This window comes from Chelonoidis abingdonii, chromosome 11, assembly GCF_003597395.2.
Source record: "Chelonoidis abingdonii isolate Lonesome George chromosome 11, CheloAbing_2.0, whole genome shotgun sequence".
In the NCBI taxonomy this organism is placed as follows: domain Eukaryota; kingdom Metazoa; phylum Chordata; order Testudines; family Testudinidae; genus Chelonoidis; species Chelonoidis abingdonii.
Window position 1 is genome coordinate 41,330,226 of NC_133779.1, and position 17,295 is coordinate 41,347,520.

The window sequence follows — 17,295 nt, forward strand, 5'->3', positions numbered from 1 at the left end:
GAATGGAACCCAGGAGTCCTGCACTGTAAATGCCAATTTCTTCCCTTGCCCAGCAGAAGTTCTATTTAAACAAATGCTTCACTGGGGAGGTCAGGGAATCAGTTCTGGGGCAAGTCTGACTACATGGAGGGCTCTCTGATGTGTTTTCACACACCCCATCGTCCTCACAACCCTTTTCATGCTCTTCCTGGGAGACATAAATGCTGTCATGCTGTAATGGAGGATAAATCCAGGGAGGGAACCCATTTATCTTACAAGGAAGACTTGGGCAAAAGGACACAGTATGCGGGCGAGATTGTTATCATCCGTTCTGAAGCACTGTCGCTCCCATCTCAAGGTAACACAGGAGAAGGAGGCATAAAATATTACAGAAATTCGCATATTTAAAAATGACATACGGCTGCCGCTCCCCATTAAATGGCCCAGAGTCCTGAGCAGAGGGAGAAAGGACTATGCAGTGCAGTGCCCCAGACAGCCGGAGCTGCAGGCTGCAAATCCAGCACCCACCACCCAAGCAGTTAATTGATTTTTGCTAGTGCCAGGGAAAGGGCCCAACCTGGCAGACCCAGAGACTGGATTCTCCATTGTCCCGCACCTTTGGCAGTCCTTTGCATTAGGGATGCAAACCACAAGTGTTTCACACCCGCTGTGCGTGAGTGTTAATGACTCCACAAGGTGCAATGCAATGAACAGTCAAGCCCATCTCTGGGTATGGCACAGGCAGAAGCTCCCCCACCTGCACACCGCCCTACCAGCCTGATTCACCCCTAAACCAGAGAGGTGGGAGGTGAGAGAGGAGTTCAGTCTCTGCCCCCAACTCAGCTCAGGGACACCTGCCCCTAGAACAGGACTGAGACCAAACAAACTCATGACACACAGAGCCAGCACTGCCCACCTGGTCTAGGATTGACCCTGCGACCGGCCCTGCACCCTGCTCTGGCCTCAGTCGCCCAGCACAGAGACACAGTTAACCCTTTGTCTTTAAAGCATTTTTGATAACATTTTGAGAGTGAGAAGGGAATCTGGGGGGAGCAGGGGACATGAATCTCTGAGTCTCTCTAGTCCTTTACAGGGGGTGGGGGGCCATTTCCAAAGCACATGGACAGAATCATAGCTTGTAATCCCTCTGCTAAATCCCCTGCTGCTCCCTGGCCAGAGTCCAAGCCACCATCCTGCTGTCTCTATGGAAGGCTAGGAACTCTGTGCTTTCTCTGATCCCTAAATGTGGCTTCCAGCTGCAGTGTTTATACTGGGATGCTCAGGGGTGGGGACACAATGGGGTGTGAGAAGTACAGATGCCTGCAAATAACGGGAGAGTGTGTGTGTCCGTGTGCATGTGTGCATATGCGTGTGCCATATGGGGGTGTACGTGCACTCATTTGTGCCCTGGAAGGCTGGAGTGGAGGGGCGGATGGGCAGGAGTGTAGCTGTGGCTGCATCTTTGCACGGGCTGTGAGTGTGGCAAGGTGGTACGTATATGCACTTGTCTGCCCTATGCACCCACTGCTCTTTTTTTAGCACCCTCTTCTTAGAGTCCATCAGCAGAGTGGGCTGGCCCAGCTGCTGAGAGGCATTTTCAGGATTTCGTCTCAACTGTAAGGAGTCTCTTTGGTTTGTGCCCAGAGCTCTCACGACCCATGGTGGATTTGCTCCAGGCTAGGCCAGCTGAATAGCCCAGGGCCCGGAATTCCTTTACTGTTAATTAGGTAGAGACGCATGTCTCAAGGCATGCTGCCTCGTGTCCAATCTGCTTCCAGCTACACAGACTCACTGCAGCATCTACCACAGGGGTAGGCAACCTATTGCATGTGTGCCGAAGGCGGCATGCAAGCTGATTTTCAGTGGGACTCACGCTACCTGGGGCCTGGCCACCGGTCTGGGGGGACTCTGCATTTTAATTTAATTTTAAATGAAGCTTCTTAAACATTTTAAAAACCTCATTTACTTTACATACAACTATAGTTTAGCTACATATTACAGACTTATAGAAAGATACCTTCTAAAAACGTTAAAATCTATTACTGGCACGCAAAACCTTAAATCAGAGTGAATAACTGAAGACTTGGCACACCACTTCCGAAAGGTTGCCGACCCTTGGTCTACCAGCTCAGCCTGGAGAAATCCCTGCCAGCTGAGCCATCCCCAAGCTTAGCCTAGGAGGGGAGCAACCCCAGCTCAGCACAGCTCCTGCCAGTTCAGCCCAAGGTCAGAGGATTCCATACCAGAAGCAGAGTAGCAGCCAGCCTGGCCAGGCATAGGAGATTCCCAGTAGCGACCAACTCAACCTAGGGCTGGGGGAGTTCCCTTTTGGCTCAGCTGACAGATCTGCTGCCCGTGCACTAGTCGGGTACCCCGATGCAGTCTGGCCACCAGGGAGGGTCTCCACTAGCCAGCTACACTGACTGACCCTAGTGCATGACCCTGAAGAGGCTTATGATGCTGAAGAGCAAAAGACTCAACATCCAATTATCCCTGTGCTGCCTGGGGAGAGCAGTCTGCCTAGAGCAGCTGGGAGCACCCGTCTGACAGACCATCCCCCAGTCACTGAAACAAGGGTGGGCAAATGCCCCATTTTCCTTGTGAAAATGCACACAGGTGGGAGTGCTAATTTGCCTCTCTCCCTCCACCTGTTTTACCATCCCATGTTCTGCACCTCCGGTGGCTCATATCCCTTGTCAGTGGTGACTAGTGGCTGGAACAAGGAGCACTGAAGTCAGTCATTTCATCTCTCTGTCCCTCGGTAAAATGGAAATACTAACAACTCATCATAGAATAAATGACCTATTCCTGTCTCGCAAGGGTGAATGGGAGAGTTACTTCACTGATGTTTCCAAGATGCTTTGGGATCCTCAAGCTGAACGGCAATCGGGTTAATTATTATTATTTAAGGAAGGTCACTAAATTCTAAAGCACAATCAAAGTACACCATAGACCCCGCTGCAGAGACAGGAGCCAGCTGCCCCAGTGTCGCCCGCTCACTGCACATCTGGAGAGCCGGCAGCCACATGGGAGGCAGGGTCACCCACTCAGGGCACATCTGCAGGTGGTCGAAGTCAACCGGCTTCAGAGGCGTGACACACGAGGGGAAAAACCTACAACTCCCGACATGCAATGCGCCGGACTCCTGAGAACCGGAATCAGGTGGGAGAGGAGGATCGGGGCTGACTACCCAGCACCTCTTTGCCGGGGGTCAAGGCCCGCCCCTCTCCCAAAGGATGCCCTATCATTGGCTAAGACGCTGGCAGTCACCTGAAGAACGGCCTGTGATTGGTTGTGGGAGGGCTGGAGTTCCATGCGCTAAGTAGCAGCTGGCTTTGTGCGTGCGCTTCGGCCCCGGCATGGTGAGTCCGCGGTGCTGCCGGGACCCCGCTGGGAGCCTGCCCCTGGGAACTTGCCCCCCTCCACTCTCCCCTGCCAACCTGCCCCCCCACCTACCTCTCCGCCCCTCCAGCCCTCGTAACCTCTCCCCCAGCCAACCTAGCCCCCTCCCCTGCCAACCTGCCCCCCAAGCCATACCTAATCCTCCCTAGATCCTGCAACGTTCCCTCCCCCAGCCAACCTCGCCCGCTCCCTGCCCAGCCCCTGCAACCTGCCCCCCAGCCAACCTAACTCCCCTACTACCTGGCAACTTGCCCTCCCCAAGCCACCTCGCCCGCTCCCTGCCCCACCCCTGCAACCTGCCCCCCCAGCCAACCTAAACTGGTAACCTACCCCCAACTCAACAACTCTCACCTCCCCTGAGCCAACGTAACTTCTCTGCCCTGCCCCTGTCCCCCCGCCTCCAACCCCTGGTAACCTACCCCCACCAGCCAACCAACCTCCCACCTCCCCCGAGCCAACCTAACTTCTTCCTGCCCCTGCCCCAACCCCTGGTAGCCTAACCCCTGCCCCACACCAGTGCCCTTCCCCTGCTCTTTACCAGACCGAAAAGCTTCCTGCGCCAGAGCAGTTGCTGCACTTCACTGGTGAATGAAACCCGCTGGCAGAGGAGGCGGCCTGGGGTCCGAAGTATCCCAGTATCCGAAGAAGATCCGAAGTATCAGGGTCACTCTTCCCTCTCCTATAAATAGGAGTTCACCTAGTGCCCTTTTCTGGGGCTTAGGAAGGCATTGCTGCTGCTGCTGCTGCAGGGGAGGCGTCTGTATCTGGTTTCCAGGCCTTACAGGCATCTTGAAATGGCTGCAGCGTATCTGCAGAAGTATCTCGCGTCTCCTGTTTCCAGCTGATTGTTAGAGGGTCTTTTTCTTTCTTTTCTCCTCGAGAGACGTACGGCAGCACCCTGACCTTGCTGTCCTGGCCGCTGCAGCTTAGTGGTTTATGCATTGGGTTTGAAACACGCAGGCTCCTGTTTAAAGCCAGGTTTGAATCCTGACAGGATCCGCCCGGTCCCCAACTTTCCGTATTAAACAAAGTCCTTCTGGAGGCACCAAGGCTAGGAAATTTGTGTCTGACTGGAACCTGGGGGAGGTTACGGTACTCCACAAACCTCTATGCACCAGAGTCCCACGTTGTGCCTAGCACAGGCCTTCTGCACTCAGCTGGGTTCAGAGAGCACCAGCCATGTTGAGGATAGTTTTGGAAAACCAGACGATCCCTTGGACAGAAAAGCCACTGAATGCTCATTCATGTTCCCAGGAATCTGGGCAGGGGTGTTCTGGCTCAGAGGATGTGCTCCGATGGGCAGGAGGCCTGTTGCTGACTTTGTGGTTCTGATTGTCTTTGTTTCCTCGCCAGGCTGTGATGGGGGTGCAGCTGGTGGTGAGCCTGCTTACGGCCAGCATCATGCAGAAGATGTCCCCGCACTGCTCCTTCGCTCGCTGGCTGCTCTGCAACGGCAGGTACTGGGACTTTTCCAGCCAGCTCCAGACTGATGCCCCTGTTCTACGCTTGCATCTCTTCCTTCAAACACTGCACCCCAATCCCCACCCCTTCGCTATTCCTGCCTTGGGCTCCCGCCTGCACGCACACCAGGCTCTGCCTAAGCACCACATCCCAACTCTCAGCACCCTCCCCTGTACAGCCCTGCCAAAGTCCTGCAGCCCCTTCTCCAGACGCCTGCAGTGTTGCTGGTTTTCTCTCATCCAGTCAGACATTTCTGACCCCCCGCAGCTGTCTGTTTATATTTTGTCCCAACAATGACCCTTCCTGTACCTCCCTCCAGCCTGTATCGCTACAAGCACCCTTCGGAGGAGGAGTTGTGCACCCTGGCTGGGAAGCAGAAGCCCAAGGCCAAGCGAGACCGGTGAGCGGATCCCCTGCAGTCTGTGGTTTGTTACTGGACGTGATGATTGGAAGGTTTGGATTGAAAATTGTGCCTCTCCTCTTCCAGGCCTGACTTCTCCAACCTGCCCCCATCTTTGGGGAGAGACGCTGTGGTGGGCAGTCAGGGCAGGGAGTTGGGCCTGGGGTTTAATAATGGTAGCACACAGAGGCTCCGATCGGGGACCTGGTGCAAAATGCACGCAAATACGCGCCCGTCTGAAACAATGGCATCTGCCCCTGTCAGTCTCAAGCCTTGTTTAGACGCACGTTCTGTTGCTTTACCTGCACTGGTCCAGTTGAAGCAGTGAAACACACACACACTGTGCGTGTGGACACAACTGTGTCTGGATAAATGTGCTGGTGGGGAAATAAGTTATACCAATAGTTCTCAAACCAGGGGTCATGACCCTGTTTGAATGGGGCTGGCATTAGACTGCTGGGGCCTGAGCCCTACTGCCAGGGGCCAAAGCTGAAGCCCAAGGGCGTCAGCCCTGGGTGGCGGGGCTCAGGTTACAGGCCCCCCGGCCTAGGGTAGCAGGGCTTTGGTGGGCTCAGGCTCCCCCCAGGGTCATGTAGTAACTTTTATTGTCAGAAGGGGCTCGTGGTGCAGTGAAGTTTGAGAACCTCAGTTATACTAATAGACACTTTTATCCTGGGGTAACTGCGTCTACACGAGGCATTGTACCTGTATAACTGTACCACCCTAACTCAATTAGTTATACCAGAACCAAATTTGTGTACGGACCAGGGCTAAGTCCACGGTAAGTGACAGCAGCTGGATACAGCCAACGGAGGCAGGGAGCATGAATTCCAGCTCTGTGGGCTGCAGTCTAGGAACTTTGTCCCACCCTCGCTGTGCTCTGTTCCTGCCATTCTGAGCGTGTTTCTGTCTCGCAGGAGGCTGAATGGGGTCGCAGAGGATAAGCCCCTGTCAGTGCCCAAGGACATCAACCTGCACTTGGAGACCACCCCAGTAACCACAGTGGATGCTCTTGGTAATTCCCACACATCAGAGGCAGTCTGTGTGCAGTGGCTGAAGGCCTGTGGGGTGGGGAGGAGGGCATGACTGACCTGAGTTTTCTAAGGCAGAGCCAGGGAATAGACCCCAGGAGTCCTGACTCCTAAGCCCCCCTGCTCTAATCTATGGGACCCCAATCACTTCCCAGAACCTGTTACAGAACCCCAGAGTCCTAATTCTCAGGGCCTTTGTTCAGGCCCGTGGCCCTGTGAGGGCGTAAGAAGTTCAGTTAGGGAAGTGTCCCTCGCTGCCCCCACACACACACAGACGCTGCAAGGCGGTGGGGGCAGGGTGAGCTTGCTCCTTGCACACTGGCTGGTGGTGACAGCCCCGTGTCTCTCTGCCCGTTCCCAGTGCTGCGCTATTTCCTGGAGTACCAGTGGTTCGTGGATTTTGCCGTCTACTCTACCCTCGTCTATCTTTTCACTGAAGGCTACTACTGTCTGGTGGACCCTCAGAAGGAGATGAATGTTGGCATCCTGTGGTGCCTGCTTACGGTCATCTTCTCCTTGTATCCTTCCTTTTCTACCCTGCCCCCTCTGCCGTGGGGGCTGGAGCAGGGTTTCCAAGGGGGGCTGGAATTCCCTAACCACGTCCCGGGGTCTGGAAGGAGAGGGCTCCGTAAGGCTGCCAGCGACAGGCAAAATAACAGGGGGGAAGAAACCCACCATCCTCTTCAATTAGAAGCTTGGCTAAGGTCGAATGGCTTAATTTATGGACTTATAAACAGTTCCCTGACAAGTGATAAAGCTGCATAATGAGAGCCTTCCCTGCCGAGAACCGGGCAGGGGCCTGCTGAAGTGCATGCTTTACGAGGTGCTAATGCCGTGGCGGCTGCAATCTGTATGGATGGAAGGGTTCATGGACACTTTTACAGGCTGCAGTAAAGCAGGGACGCCTGGCCCATCTGTCTATCCCCATTGAAAAGGCGGCCGGCCCACTCCCCGGTGGTTTATTTAGGGTTTATGTGAACATGTACGTAGCACCGAGTAGCCAGCCAGTCCCTCCCGCTTCCCTGCGGCTGATGGATGCAGGGCGCTGGGGGATTGGCAGCACGGGCCGAGCCTTGGGTCCTGGCTGCTAATGGGAGTGGGAAGCAAAACCCGGCCTTGGGGACCTTAAAGAAAGGGCTTGAATTGTTTCCTTTCATTACCCATTGTCGCCTTATTGCCAGCAGGCAACACCCCAGAGAGCCCCTCTGAGTTAACCTCTCAGGCCTTCCCCTTCGGTGCAGTCACACGCTTCTCCCCCTCTGGCCTGGCCCCAGGCTGTGGCACCCAGCAGATCGATCGTGCTCAGCCTGCAGGTCTGGCCGCCTCACCCACTCGCAGTTCTTCCCTGCAGAGCATGTGGCCAGGGGTGGATACAACAACCAGGCAGCCTCGCTAATGCCAGCGTATTTAACCTCAGCAGTAGGCACAAGGCATCCCACCCTAGGTCCCAATCGTTCAGGGAAACCCTGATTCTCCCCTCGGCAGGAGGCTGCGGTATAAACCCCTCCCTGCCGGAATCACCTGGGAGGGGCTGCTGGCAGCCAAGTCAGCCCTGCCTATGCTGTGATCATCTGAATGGAGAGGTGAGAATCCCCTTTGGCCTCGGCCTGTCCCTCGTAGCTAGCAGGGCCTGGGTTGGGGGGGCTGAGCTGTGCTTCTGAGAGCCTGCCAGCTTGGCAGAGTGAGCCCTGGGGTCAGGCCCCAGTGTGTAACCCAGAGGGACAAAACCTCCCCAGGCTGGGCCACCTGCTGCGTTGATTGTCTCTTGCCCCACACACACTCAGGCCCCAGTGAGGATGTTGTTACAGGAGCCGCCCCCAAATGAGATTGGGGGCCCATTGTGCCAGCTGCTCCCTAGACCTGGCCTAACAGACAGCCCCTGCCCCATAGATAGACCAGGGTGGTGGGGGATTCATCTCCCTGCCTTACAGATGGGAACTGAGGCCCCGGTTGGCTAAGTGCCTTACCCAAGGCCACACACACAGTGAGTGACAGAGCTGGTCTCTCATCACCATGACTACAAGGACCTTCCTGATGGCTGCAGCCCGGGTCTCTCCCAGCCCTCAGACAGTGACTAGACAGAGGCATGTTTGGTTTTATACTGGTTTGTAGTCCCTGGTGAAAGGTGCCAGATCCACGTTCCCTGAGGCTCAGGCATGCACATCCCCCACTCCTGAGCGCTCCTTCTCGTCCCTGTTGGGGGGCTCACTGCCAGACCCGAGGGGGCAGCTTGGTCTCCGTGGCCCACCCAGCCTTTGGCCTCTCTGCCGCGGCCTCCAACCATGGCCACAGCAATGGCCATGCGTGAGAGGGAGACTTTTCTCCATTAGGAGTTATGCTGAGGCCCAGCAAACTGGCCTCACCCCAGGGCCAGCAGGCAGGAGCCGTCCGAAGGGGGAGAACTGTCTGTAGCCACCAAGTGGGGTCCCCTGGTGTGAGATGTCTGTTCAGTGAGCGTTTGGGGCTATGTAAAGGCCAAGCCCCGCTGGTTTCTTTAACACCAACCCCCCTGCACCTGCAGCAAGATCTTCTTCATGGTGATGCACCATTACTTCCGCTCAGAGGAGGGGGGCGAGCGCTCTGTCTGCCTCACCTTCGCCGCCTTCTTCCTCCTCATCGCCATGGTGGCGCTTGTCGTGCGGGAGGACTACTTGGAGTTCGGCCTCGACTCGGGTCAGAGAGCGGTGGGGCTGGGGTCGTGCCAGGTTGGGTGAGAGAGCTGGGGATTGGACGGACGGGTGGATTTGAGCTCCACGGCAGCAGGTCCCTCAGTAAGGATGAGCCGGGCCTGCCCATGGACTTACAAGCTGTGGTTGGAACCGTCTGCAGATGTGGCTGTGGCAGGGGACATGTCTGCATGCGGTGATCCTGCTAGTGTGCACCCATGGCTCTGTGCTTTGGGATCTGATAGTGGGATGGGGGCCCATTACCTCCATGTGCCCAGATGTACTGAGGGGTTGTGCATAGCACCATTGTTCTGTGACCGACCCCAGTCTATGGTAGATGCAAGAGTGTGGCAGGATATCTGCCCTGTTTGGCCATTGTGGTACAAACCTGTCCCCATGCATGTTAAACTGTTAGAGAACCCCGCAGGGGCGTTGTCTAGACTAAGAAAAGCGGTTGAAGTTAGTTTGGGATGAGCCAACCCATTCTGGCTAACCCCTGCCATCGGTGCAGGTTTACCCTTAACCCAGTCAGCTAACCCCAACCTAACGTCAACGGCTCCTAGCCAGACAGACCAACAGACATAGGCAGGCAGGTCCAAGCTGTTACAGTGCTCTCCCTGATGTGGGAGCTTTTGCTGTAATGATGGGCCCTAAGCACTGTGCTAGCCATGGCCCAGGTAGCCACTTCAAATGGATACAAGGGAAGTGCTTTTCCATCCAATAAACAATTAACCTGTGGAACTCGCAGCTGTAAAACAGCACTGAGGACAAGAGTTTAGTGGGATTTTGTGTAAAAGGATTAATATGGAGGACAAGACTATGTAATGTTACAGCAGTAAGGATTAAAAAACCCCAGGAGTTTGAGAAGGGCTAACAATCCCCAAGCTCCAGGGCATGAGTTAACTCTAAGTAGCAGGGGTCAGGAAGGAACATTCCCTGGGGACAGGTTAGCCCAAAACTGCTGGGTTTCCTGTGCTTTCCTCTGAAGCAGCTGGTACTAGCCACTGTTGGAGACAGGAGACTGGACTAGGTGGATACTGGCCATCCCTGTATTCCGAGCTGAACAGCACGCAGACCTGCCCTGGGCATGGTTTTGGACCCAGCTGTGAGCAGCCTGGTGCTCCGTGCCAAAGGACCACCCCACCTAGTCTTTGCAATGAGGTCATGTGATGCGACATACCACCATGGGCTCTGAATCCCCCCCTGCTTTTGTCTAGTTAAATGCTGGATAATTTCTTTTACTGCTGGCTTTTCTCACTCTGACCAGCCGTATGGTGGGGTGGCAAAGGAGCCTAGGAAGGGCTGTCTGGCTGGCTCCTGGGAGCCAGCAACTCCTTGCAGGAGACGGCCTGATTCTGCTCTCCCTTATAGCCGGGGAAGTCTCTTGCCAGTAATGGGGTTACTCCCTATTTTCACCAGTGGAAGTGATGAGGGATCAGGCTCTCTCTGCCCAATGAAATAGTGCTGTGCAGAAAAATGACCCCCAAACTCCTCTCCAGATGAGCCATTTAGGGGGCTGGAGGGTGGGATGCGCTTTCTTTCAGTCTGTGGGTTTTGTGGTTCTGTTTCCCTACTTGTTCTCTTGTTACAACCCCTTAAACAGACGAATAATATTTATCCCAGCCAGCTCCTTGCACCTCAAGGGATCTCACTGTCACTCACAAACTGACCCACCCACATGTGCATAGCTCTAAGGCTTGGAGTCCCACATGTCGGGAAGTGCTCTGCTCGATCAAATCGCGCCTCGTGTGGACACACTGCAGTCTGGCACAGTCTAATGTTGTGCTCCTTAAGGGGAGAGGGGCGTTGACCGTGTCAGTATGAAGCGGGTCTTTGCCAGTATAGCTGCATCCACGCTAAACGCACTTTGCTGGCATAGTTCATTAGTACGCTGGCACTCTTAAAGCACACCAAAGTAGTTTATACCATTTCCAAAGCAACATAAGCTAAACTTTAAAAAGGCCCCTTTACTGGACTCAGCGTGTCCCCATGGGATTCTATACCAATATTACTGCAGTGGTTTAAATTCACCCCCTATCTGATATCGGTATAACTTTCCCATGTTGATGAGCCCTTAGGCGCTGTTGACCATTTGACCCTGAGTGACTTACTGAGGAACCTGCTGTAGCGATTGGAATAAAAGCTACACCATTGCTTTCCCCGTCACCTGCTGCCTCTTCCCTTCCAACACAATCTCTCCTACTCACCCATGTCTCGATTTCCTACAGGGCTTGCCAATGTCAGTGATAACCTGGAGATTTTCTTAAAGCAGCGAGGATGGGAATGGACGTAAGTGTGGCCGAGCTTATAATAGAAAGGCATGTGGGATGGGGGGGAGGGTTGAGCTTCTTGAGTCTTTGCAGCCATTCCAGTCACCAGCCCTTTGTGTCACCAGTTCAGCAGCCTTCTATAAGGTGGCTGAGTTTCAGTTCCATTGAGTAAGTATTTTTATTGTCATTGGATTTTTTGTTGCTTGTTTTTTAACTTAGAAATATCAGGAATGTTGAGTCTGATTTTGCTGGAGGATTTCTTGGAGGTCTCAGAGATGTAAGCTGCCTTTAACTGAAGAAGGGAGAGGGATAGCTCAGTGGTTTGAGCATTGGCCTGCTAAACCCAGGGTTGTGAGTTCAATCCTTGAGGGGGCCATTTAGGGATCAGGGGGAAAATCTGTCAGGGACGGTACTTGGTCCTGCTAGTGAAGACAGGGGTCTGGACTCAATGACCTTTCAAGGTCCCTTCTAGTTCTATGAGATAGGCATATCCCCATATATTGAGAAGGGATGGGAGGGCTTGGATCTTTAACAAAGAATATTTTTCTCCTAAGTGTGTTCTGGACATTGGAGTTAAATGAATGTTAACTAACCTGACAGAAACAAAGACTGAATAAAAACACCTTACCCATCAGATTTCTCTTCTGTGATGTCATAATGCCACTAGTTCCCCAGCCAGCCACCCATCCTCTTCTGGGGAAAACCAGGATCAAAAAGGCATAGAAAGATTCTCTTAATGCTAGCATTATGGAGCGAACCTTTCCCGACCACTTTTTTATCCATCAAATAGAAGCATAAGAACAGCACAAGGTCTGTATGTTTTTGCTTCTGCTGGTCCCTGAGGAAGAGCCTTCCCTGTCCTTGTGCTAACTCGGCCACAGGCTGAATTCTGTCTGTTAACATTTCGTGGCCTTATATGACCCTTGATGACTCTGCTCCGTGTCTGCAGAGTTCCCATCACCAAACTGACCTTCAAGCTGGGGCTGGTGGCCCTTTGTTCGTTCATTGGCGCGTGTCTGACGTTCCCGGGGTTGCGACTGGCGCAGACTCACCTGGACGCTCTGAAGATGGCTGCGGACAGGCCAATGACCCAGTTGAGTAACCTCTCGCTTGTCTGTGAAGCAGCCAGCGTTATTGGTGGGCTGCGAGATGGCACAAGGCCGCCACCCCTGGCTGCTGTCTGACCATGTGGGGAGCTCTGTTCCCCTGGGTACTGCCCCCCCCAGTGGTGGCAGCAGTGCGAGCCACGCACAAGCCCTGTGGCATGGGAGGTGCTTTGCAGATGTAAAGCAGGGGTGTCATTCAGACACAGGGGCGGGGGGAGTGTAGAGACAGGAGCTCTGCCAGGAAATGGACCTCTGATAAGTTTGACAGGTCTATGCCAGTGCTCACTGTATGCTGGGGCAGGACATGGGCCAGCTTACCTGGCTCTGTCCCTCTAAAATCCCTCCCCCTCTAGCTCCCTCCCCTCAGATACCCGGAGGGTGTTGCTTTTCCTGAGGGGGCCAGCTGGCGGCACCTTCGGGTGAACGTTGCCAGGAGCCCATGGTTGAGGGTGCTGCCCTGGGCGGAGATGGGGGAAACCTGGACTCTGACAGGCTCTGACTCCAGTTCTTTATCTCCCCGGCAGGATCCTGCTCCATGCGAGTTTCCTGGCACCCCTGGTCGTGGTGCTCATGTGGATCAAGCCCATTTCCCGGGACTTGCTGCTTCATGCACCCATGGGGAAGCAAACGGTCCAGATGTGAGTGGGTCAGGCACTATCCAAGCTGTGCCCTTTGAAGGTGAATTCTGCCCCCTTCACGCTAACTCTCCTGTCCTCTTGCCCCAGCATGTCGGACTCTGCCTACAACTCTACGCGCCTCTGGACCATTGTCGCCCTCTGCCTGCTGCGCCTGGCCATGACGCGCCACCACCTGCAGGCCTACCTCCAGCTGGCGGAGCGCTGGGTGGAGCAGATGAAGAGGGAAGCTGGGCGCATCACCGCCCTGGAGATCCAGCGCAAGGTAGGCACGGCGGGGCACAGAGTAACTCAGGCAGCTGGGCAAAAAGCAGATTCAGGCTTCCTGCTGTGGAAACAGCCCAGGAATCTGAGGCCGGTTGCTCTCCAGCCTCCTCGGAGGCTTGTGAACCAGCTCCATTCAGCCGGCCATAGGACTCTGGGTCCCAGCACCCCTCAGCTCCAGGGAGATTCCCCCCTCCTGGCTGTAGCTAGATCTGTTCCCCTGTAAGCACCAAGCCCGAGACGGTGCATGGGCGACCCACACCGGGGTCTAGACAGCACTGGCCTTGGGCAAAGACAGGAGTGTTTCCTTCCCGCTCTGTCTCTTTCCTTCCTGACTCTCTCCTCTAGTATGGGTTTTACAGTCACACCATGTGGGCCTCATGCTGCCAGGCCCAGCCCCGGGAGACAGTTCCTTCTGCATGGGCAGGAGAGAGGCACCAAGAGGGTAGTGACTTGTCCAGGCTTGCAGAGCTGTCTGGTGCTCCAACCCATGAGGTTGTGCGCTGCCCTGCATCGCTCATGTCCCTTCAGTGCTGATTCCCTCTCCGTTTCTAGGTCGCAAGGATTTACTGCTACGTCACCGTGGTCAGCCTGCAGTACCTGGGCCCCATCATCCTCACACTGCACTGCACGCTGCTTCTCAAATCTCTGGGTAGGGAGCTGGCTGGGGGCTGGTGGGCCCTTTGCAACTTGCCACCCCAAGAGGTGGGAGTTGGGGGGGAACCTTTCAGAGCCTTGCTTAAGGGATCCGCATCGGGGCTGCAGTTTGGAGCAGGTCACTGGCGCTGCGTCTGCCTCCAACTGCTCTCCCTGATTACCTCTCCGCTGCAGCTGAGGGGCCCTGTGTGAAATGAGTTTGTTGGGCAGTTGTCCAGGGCCCAGACTGAACAGGGGTCCCTGCACCTGGGGCGGGCTGGCTGGCAGGAGACAGGAGCCCTAGCCCTAAACATCCAGCTTGGAAGGAAGGTTCGGTGTCCTGCGGGGGTTGGGAGGGCAGATTGTCCCACATCTGCAGGGTTCATGCACCTCCTTCTGCAGTGGCTGGTGCTGGCTCTGGTCTGAGCCAGCCTGGCTGGCAGTCCCTTGCTGGTCTGTAAACCGGGACACACCTCCCCTGGCCCTGAGTCACCGTTTGCAGTGGGCTGAGCAGGGCTGGGAAACACCCCAGCAGCTGGGGGACAGGACAGATGCTGCAGGGAGCAGTTGGAGGGACCTGTCCCTGCAGGGCTGGCTGGGACTAGAGGGGTGCGCTCTGCCCCTGCCAGGATGGGGGATCAGCTTGGCTCCCCTCATGCTCACCAGTCCCTCTTGTCCCCTCTTCCTTGCAGGTGACTACTCGTGGGGCCTGTTCCCCGAGCCCACACCCATCTCCCTGGTGGTGGGCGCTGCACCGTCCCGTCCCGCTGTTCCCTCAGCTGAGGAGGGAGGAGAGGACATGCAGGCCACAGTGGCGCAGATCACGGGCGTGCTGGGCGCCATCCTTTCCCCGCTTTTCTACCGCGGACTCTTTGCCTTCCTGACCTGGTGGGTGGCCGTTTGCCAAGTGATCACCAGCCTCTTTGGCCTCTACTTCCACCAGTACCTGGCAGCCTCCTAACCACAGCTGCAGCAGGACCCGGGCGTCCCGTGACCTGCAGGGCTTCCGCGTGGAAAGGACCCTGTGGGCTACCTGCCACGGGCTGGGGCTGTGACTCGTTCCCACCCAATGGCTCTCTGCCCTGCGTCCAGCCCATCTCCTCTCCTGCCTGGGCACGCCAGCTGCCCCCACTTTGTGTAGAGACAGCCAGCTTCCCTGCTGGGACACACCTGTCAGGCCGAGGCCGCTGGCTGGTTGTCTGTGCCCACCAAGGGGGCAGGAGTAACGTGGCCGGGGTGTTGGCGCATCAGCATCTCCCCAGCCTGCATTGGAGCCGGTTGGGAGATGTGGGGGAGGGGCCCCAAGCTCAGCCAGAATGGGCACAGCATCTTCTAGACTATTCCTCCCCAACTTGCTTTGGCCAAGCTGCTCCCCCTCCCCACACCACGGCAGGGGCTGTCTCCCCTACATGGCTTCTTGTGCATGGGCCACGTTTTACTGCCAGTACCCCCTGATTGCTCAGGTACCCTCGCAGCCAGCGATTCCAAATCCAGCCTCAGCCTACTCCCACCTCCCACCCAGGAAGGAGCCTGCTGGTGGGTAACATGAGATGGTTCGGCTGGGGGGTCTCTGGGGTCCTGCACAGGTGGTGGAGGGGTCTCTGGGGCCCTGTGCAGGCACTGGAGGGGTCTCTGGGGCCTTGCGCAGGTGTTGGGGGGCGGGGGGACTGGGACCTTGTGCAGGTGTTGGAGGGGTCTCTCTGGACTTGTGCAGGTGTTGTGGGGGTCTGCAGGGCTGTGTGCAGGCATTGGGGGGCTGGGGGAGGTCTCCAGGGCCCTGCGCAGGCACTGACCCTAGTGCAGCGAGCTCCCATTCTGCTCTGACATGGCCACACAGGGCAATGGAGGAAGGGGGACTAGACCTGCAAGTCAAATGGGCCTGGCCCTAGGTTCCCTGACACAGACAGAGCTGAGCTCTAATGCTTGGTGCTGCAGGAAGCAGGGGGCTGGGGTGATGCTGAGGCTGGGAAAGCGGGAGAGGAGGCTGGCTCAGAGCCACACCTAGAAGCCAGAATGGAAACCCATGGGGCAGCAGAGGAGCCGGGCTGGCCACGGGGCAGCTTCCTGCATAGCAGGCAGAGCAGTGGCTGCGCAGCATCCATCCCTTGGCCCAGGTGTCAGGCGCAACCTGGATCCTATCACTTGGGTGCCTGCTGCTCTAGGGGCCGGGCCCTTTTGCTGCTCCGGCTCTCGCAGCAGGACCCCAGAGCAAACCCCATCCCAGCAAGGAACTTGCAGCCCTTCTCTTGTGCCTGGCCAGGCTCGCAGCAGCTGGGTCTGGGCTGGGGGGTCATGGGCTGCAGGCCACTGTGTGGGTGGGAAATCACTGGCTGAGCTATTATAAAGCTACCAAAAAAAGTTTGTTCTTTTTCCACAGCTTGAGTCCTACCACGGCCAAGGCCCTTGCTCCCTGCAGGGGGAGGGGTTGGACATTTGCCCTGGAGGGAGCTTTAACAAGGGCATAAAGAGCGATTCTCCCTACGACTGGAGTGGTGTGCGTGGGGTTTCTGTGGCCTGCATTTGATTTAATTTCTCCTCAGGAAATGATCCCCCTCCTCTGTGTAAAATCACCCAGCGGTCTTACTCATTCTGACATCTAGAATAAATGCAACCACGTACAGGGATATTTTATGAATAAAACTGGTGACCGGCTTCCTGATCAGATTCCTGCAGTAGTAGCTGGACAAAGGATTCTTCAAGTCCCCATCCAAATGCGTGCTGCAGTGGGCTGTTAAAGCATCTGCTGTGTTCCACCCCAGAGGTGGCTGCATTTGTGTAATGGGGGAGGGGAAGTCACCAGCTCTAGAACCCTGGGACAAGCTGGGGCTCAAAGCTATTGAAATCTAGGATGGGGCAGGAACGTGACCCAAACAGCAGCTCCTCCCCAGCACCCTGTGGCGGGGAGGAGGGGCAAGGAGTGCAGGCCCTCCCAGTGGAGGGGTGGGGGCAAGAGGGAGACTAGAGCTGCTCTGGCAGGAGTGAGCCAGGCTAACAATCAGGGCCTAGCATTTCCAGGGGGGGTGGGGGGTGGAGCTTTTTGCAGAATCTCACCCCTTATGTAACCAGTGTCTGTCCCTGACTGCTGGGGCCTGAAGATCACCTGGAGGGGTGGGGGGGGGTGGGGGGCAGCAACCTGGCTGCAGAGAGGCCCTGGCAGCTGGGTTCCCTGCAGGCTGGCAGTTGCAGACTGTAGTATGTTGGGGGAAATTCCTTCTCCACCGTGGGCTGGTGGGGCAGTGAGGAGGAAGTTAAGGCTCTGCTGTGGGGCTAGCGCTGTGTTCCCATACATCCCAGTGATGGCTGTAAGCAAGTCCTTCAGCCTTAGGCACAGATCAGGGGAGAGCAGGGTAAGATGGGCCACCTCTGCCCTTCCCTGGCCAGGGCCAAGGTGACAGTGATGCAGCCACCTGGCGCACGGGCCACCCGTGAGCTTGGCCCCTCAGCC

General features: G+C 56.1%; 1 protein-coding gene across 1 annotated transcript; it reads left to right on the plus strand.

Moving 5' to 3' along the window:
- The first annotated feature begins 3,243 nt into the window (after positions 1-3,243).
- TMEM161A (transmembrane protein 161A) lies at positions 3,244-16,509 on the plus strand. The gene is made up of 12 exons (XM_032801938.2): positions 3,244-3,341; positions 4,735-4,838; positions 5,162-5,242; positions 6,160-6,257; positions 6,635-6,791; positions 8,795-8,946; positions 11,168-11,228; positions 12,159-12,302; positions 12,840-12,953; positions 13,041-13,215; positions 13,770-13,866; positions 14,543-16,509. The coding sequence occupies exons 1-12, from the start codon at positions 3,339-3,341 to the stop codon at positions 14,809-14,811; spliced, it is 1,455 nt and encodes a 484-aa protein (XP_032657829.1). The 5' UTR covers positions 3,244-3,338; the 3' UTR covers positions 14,812-16,509.
- The last annotated feature ends 786 nt before the right edge of the window (positions 16,510-17,295 follow it).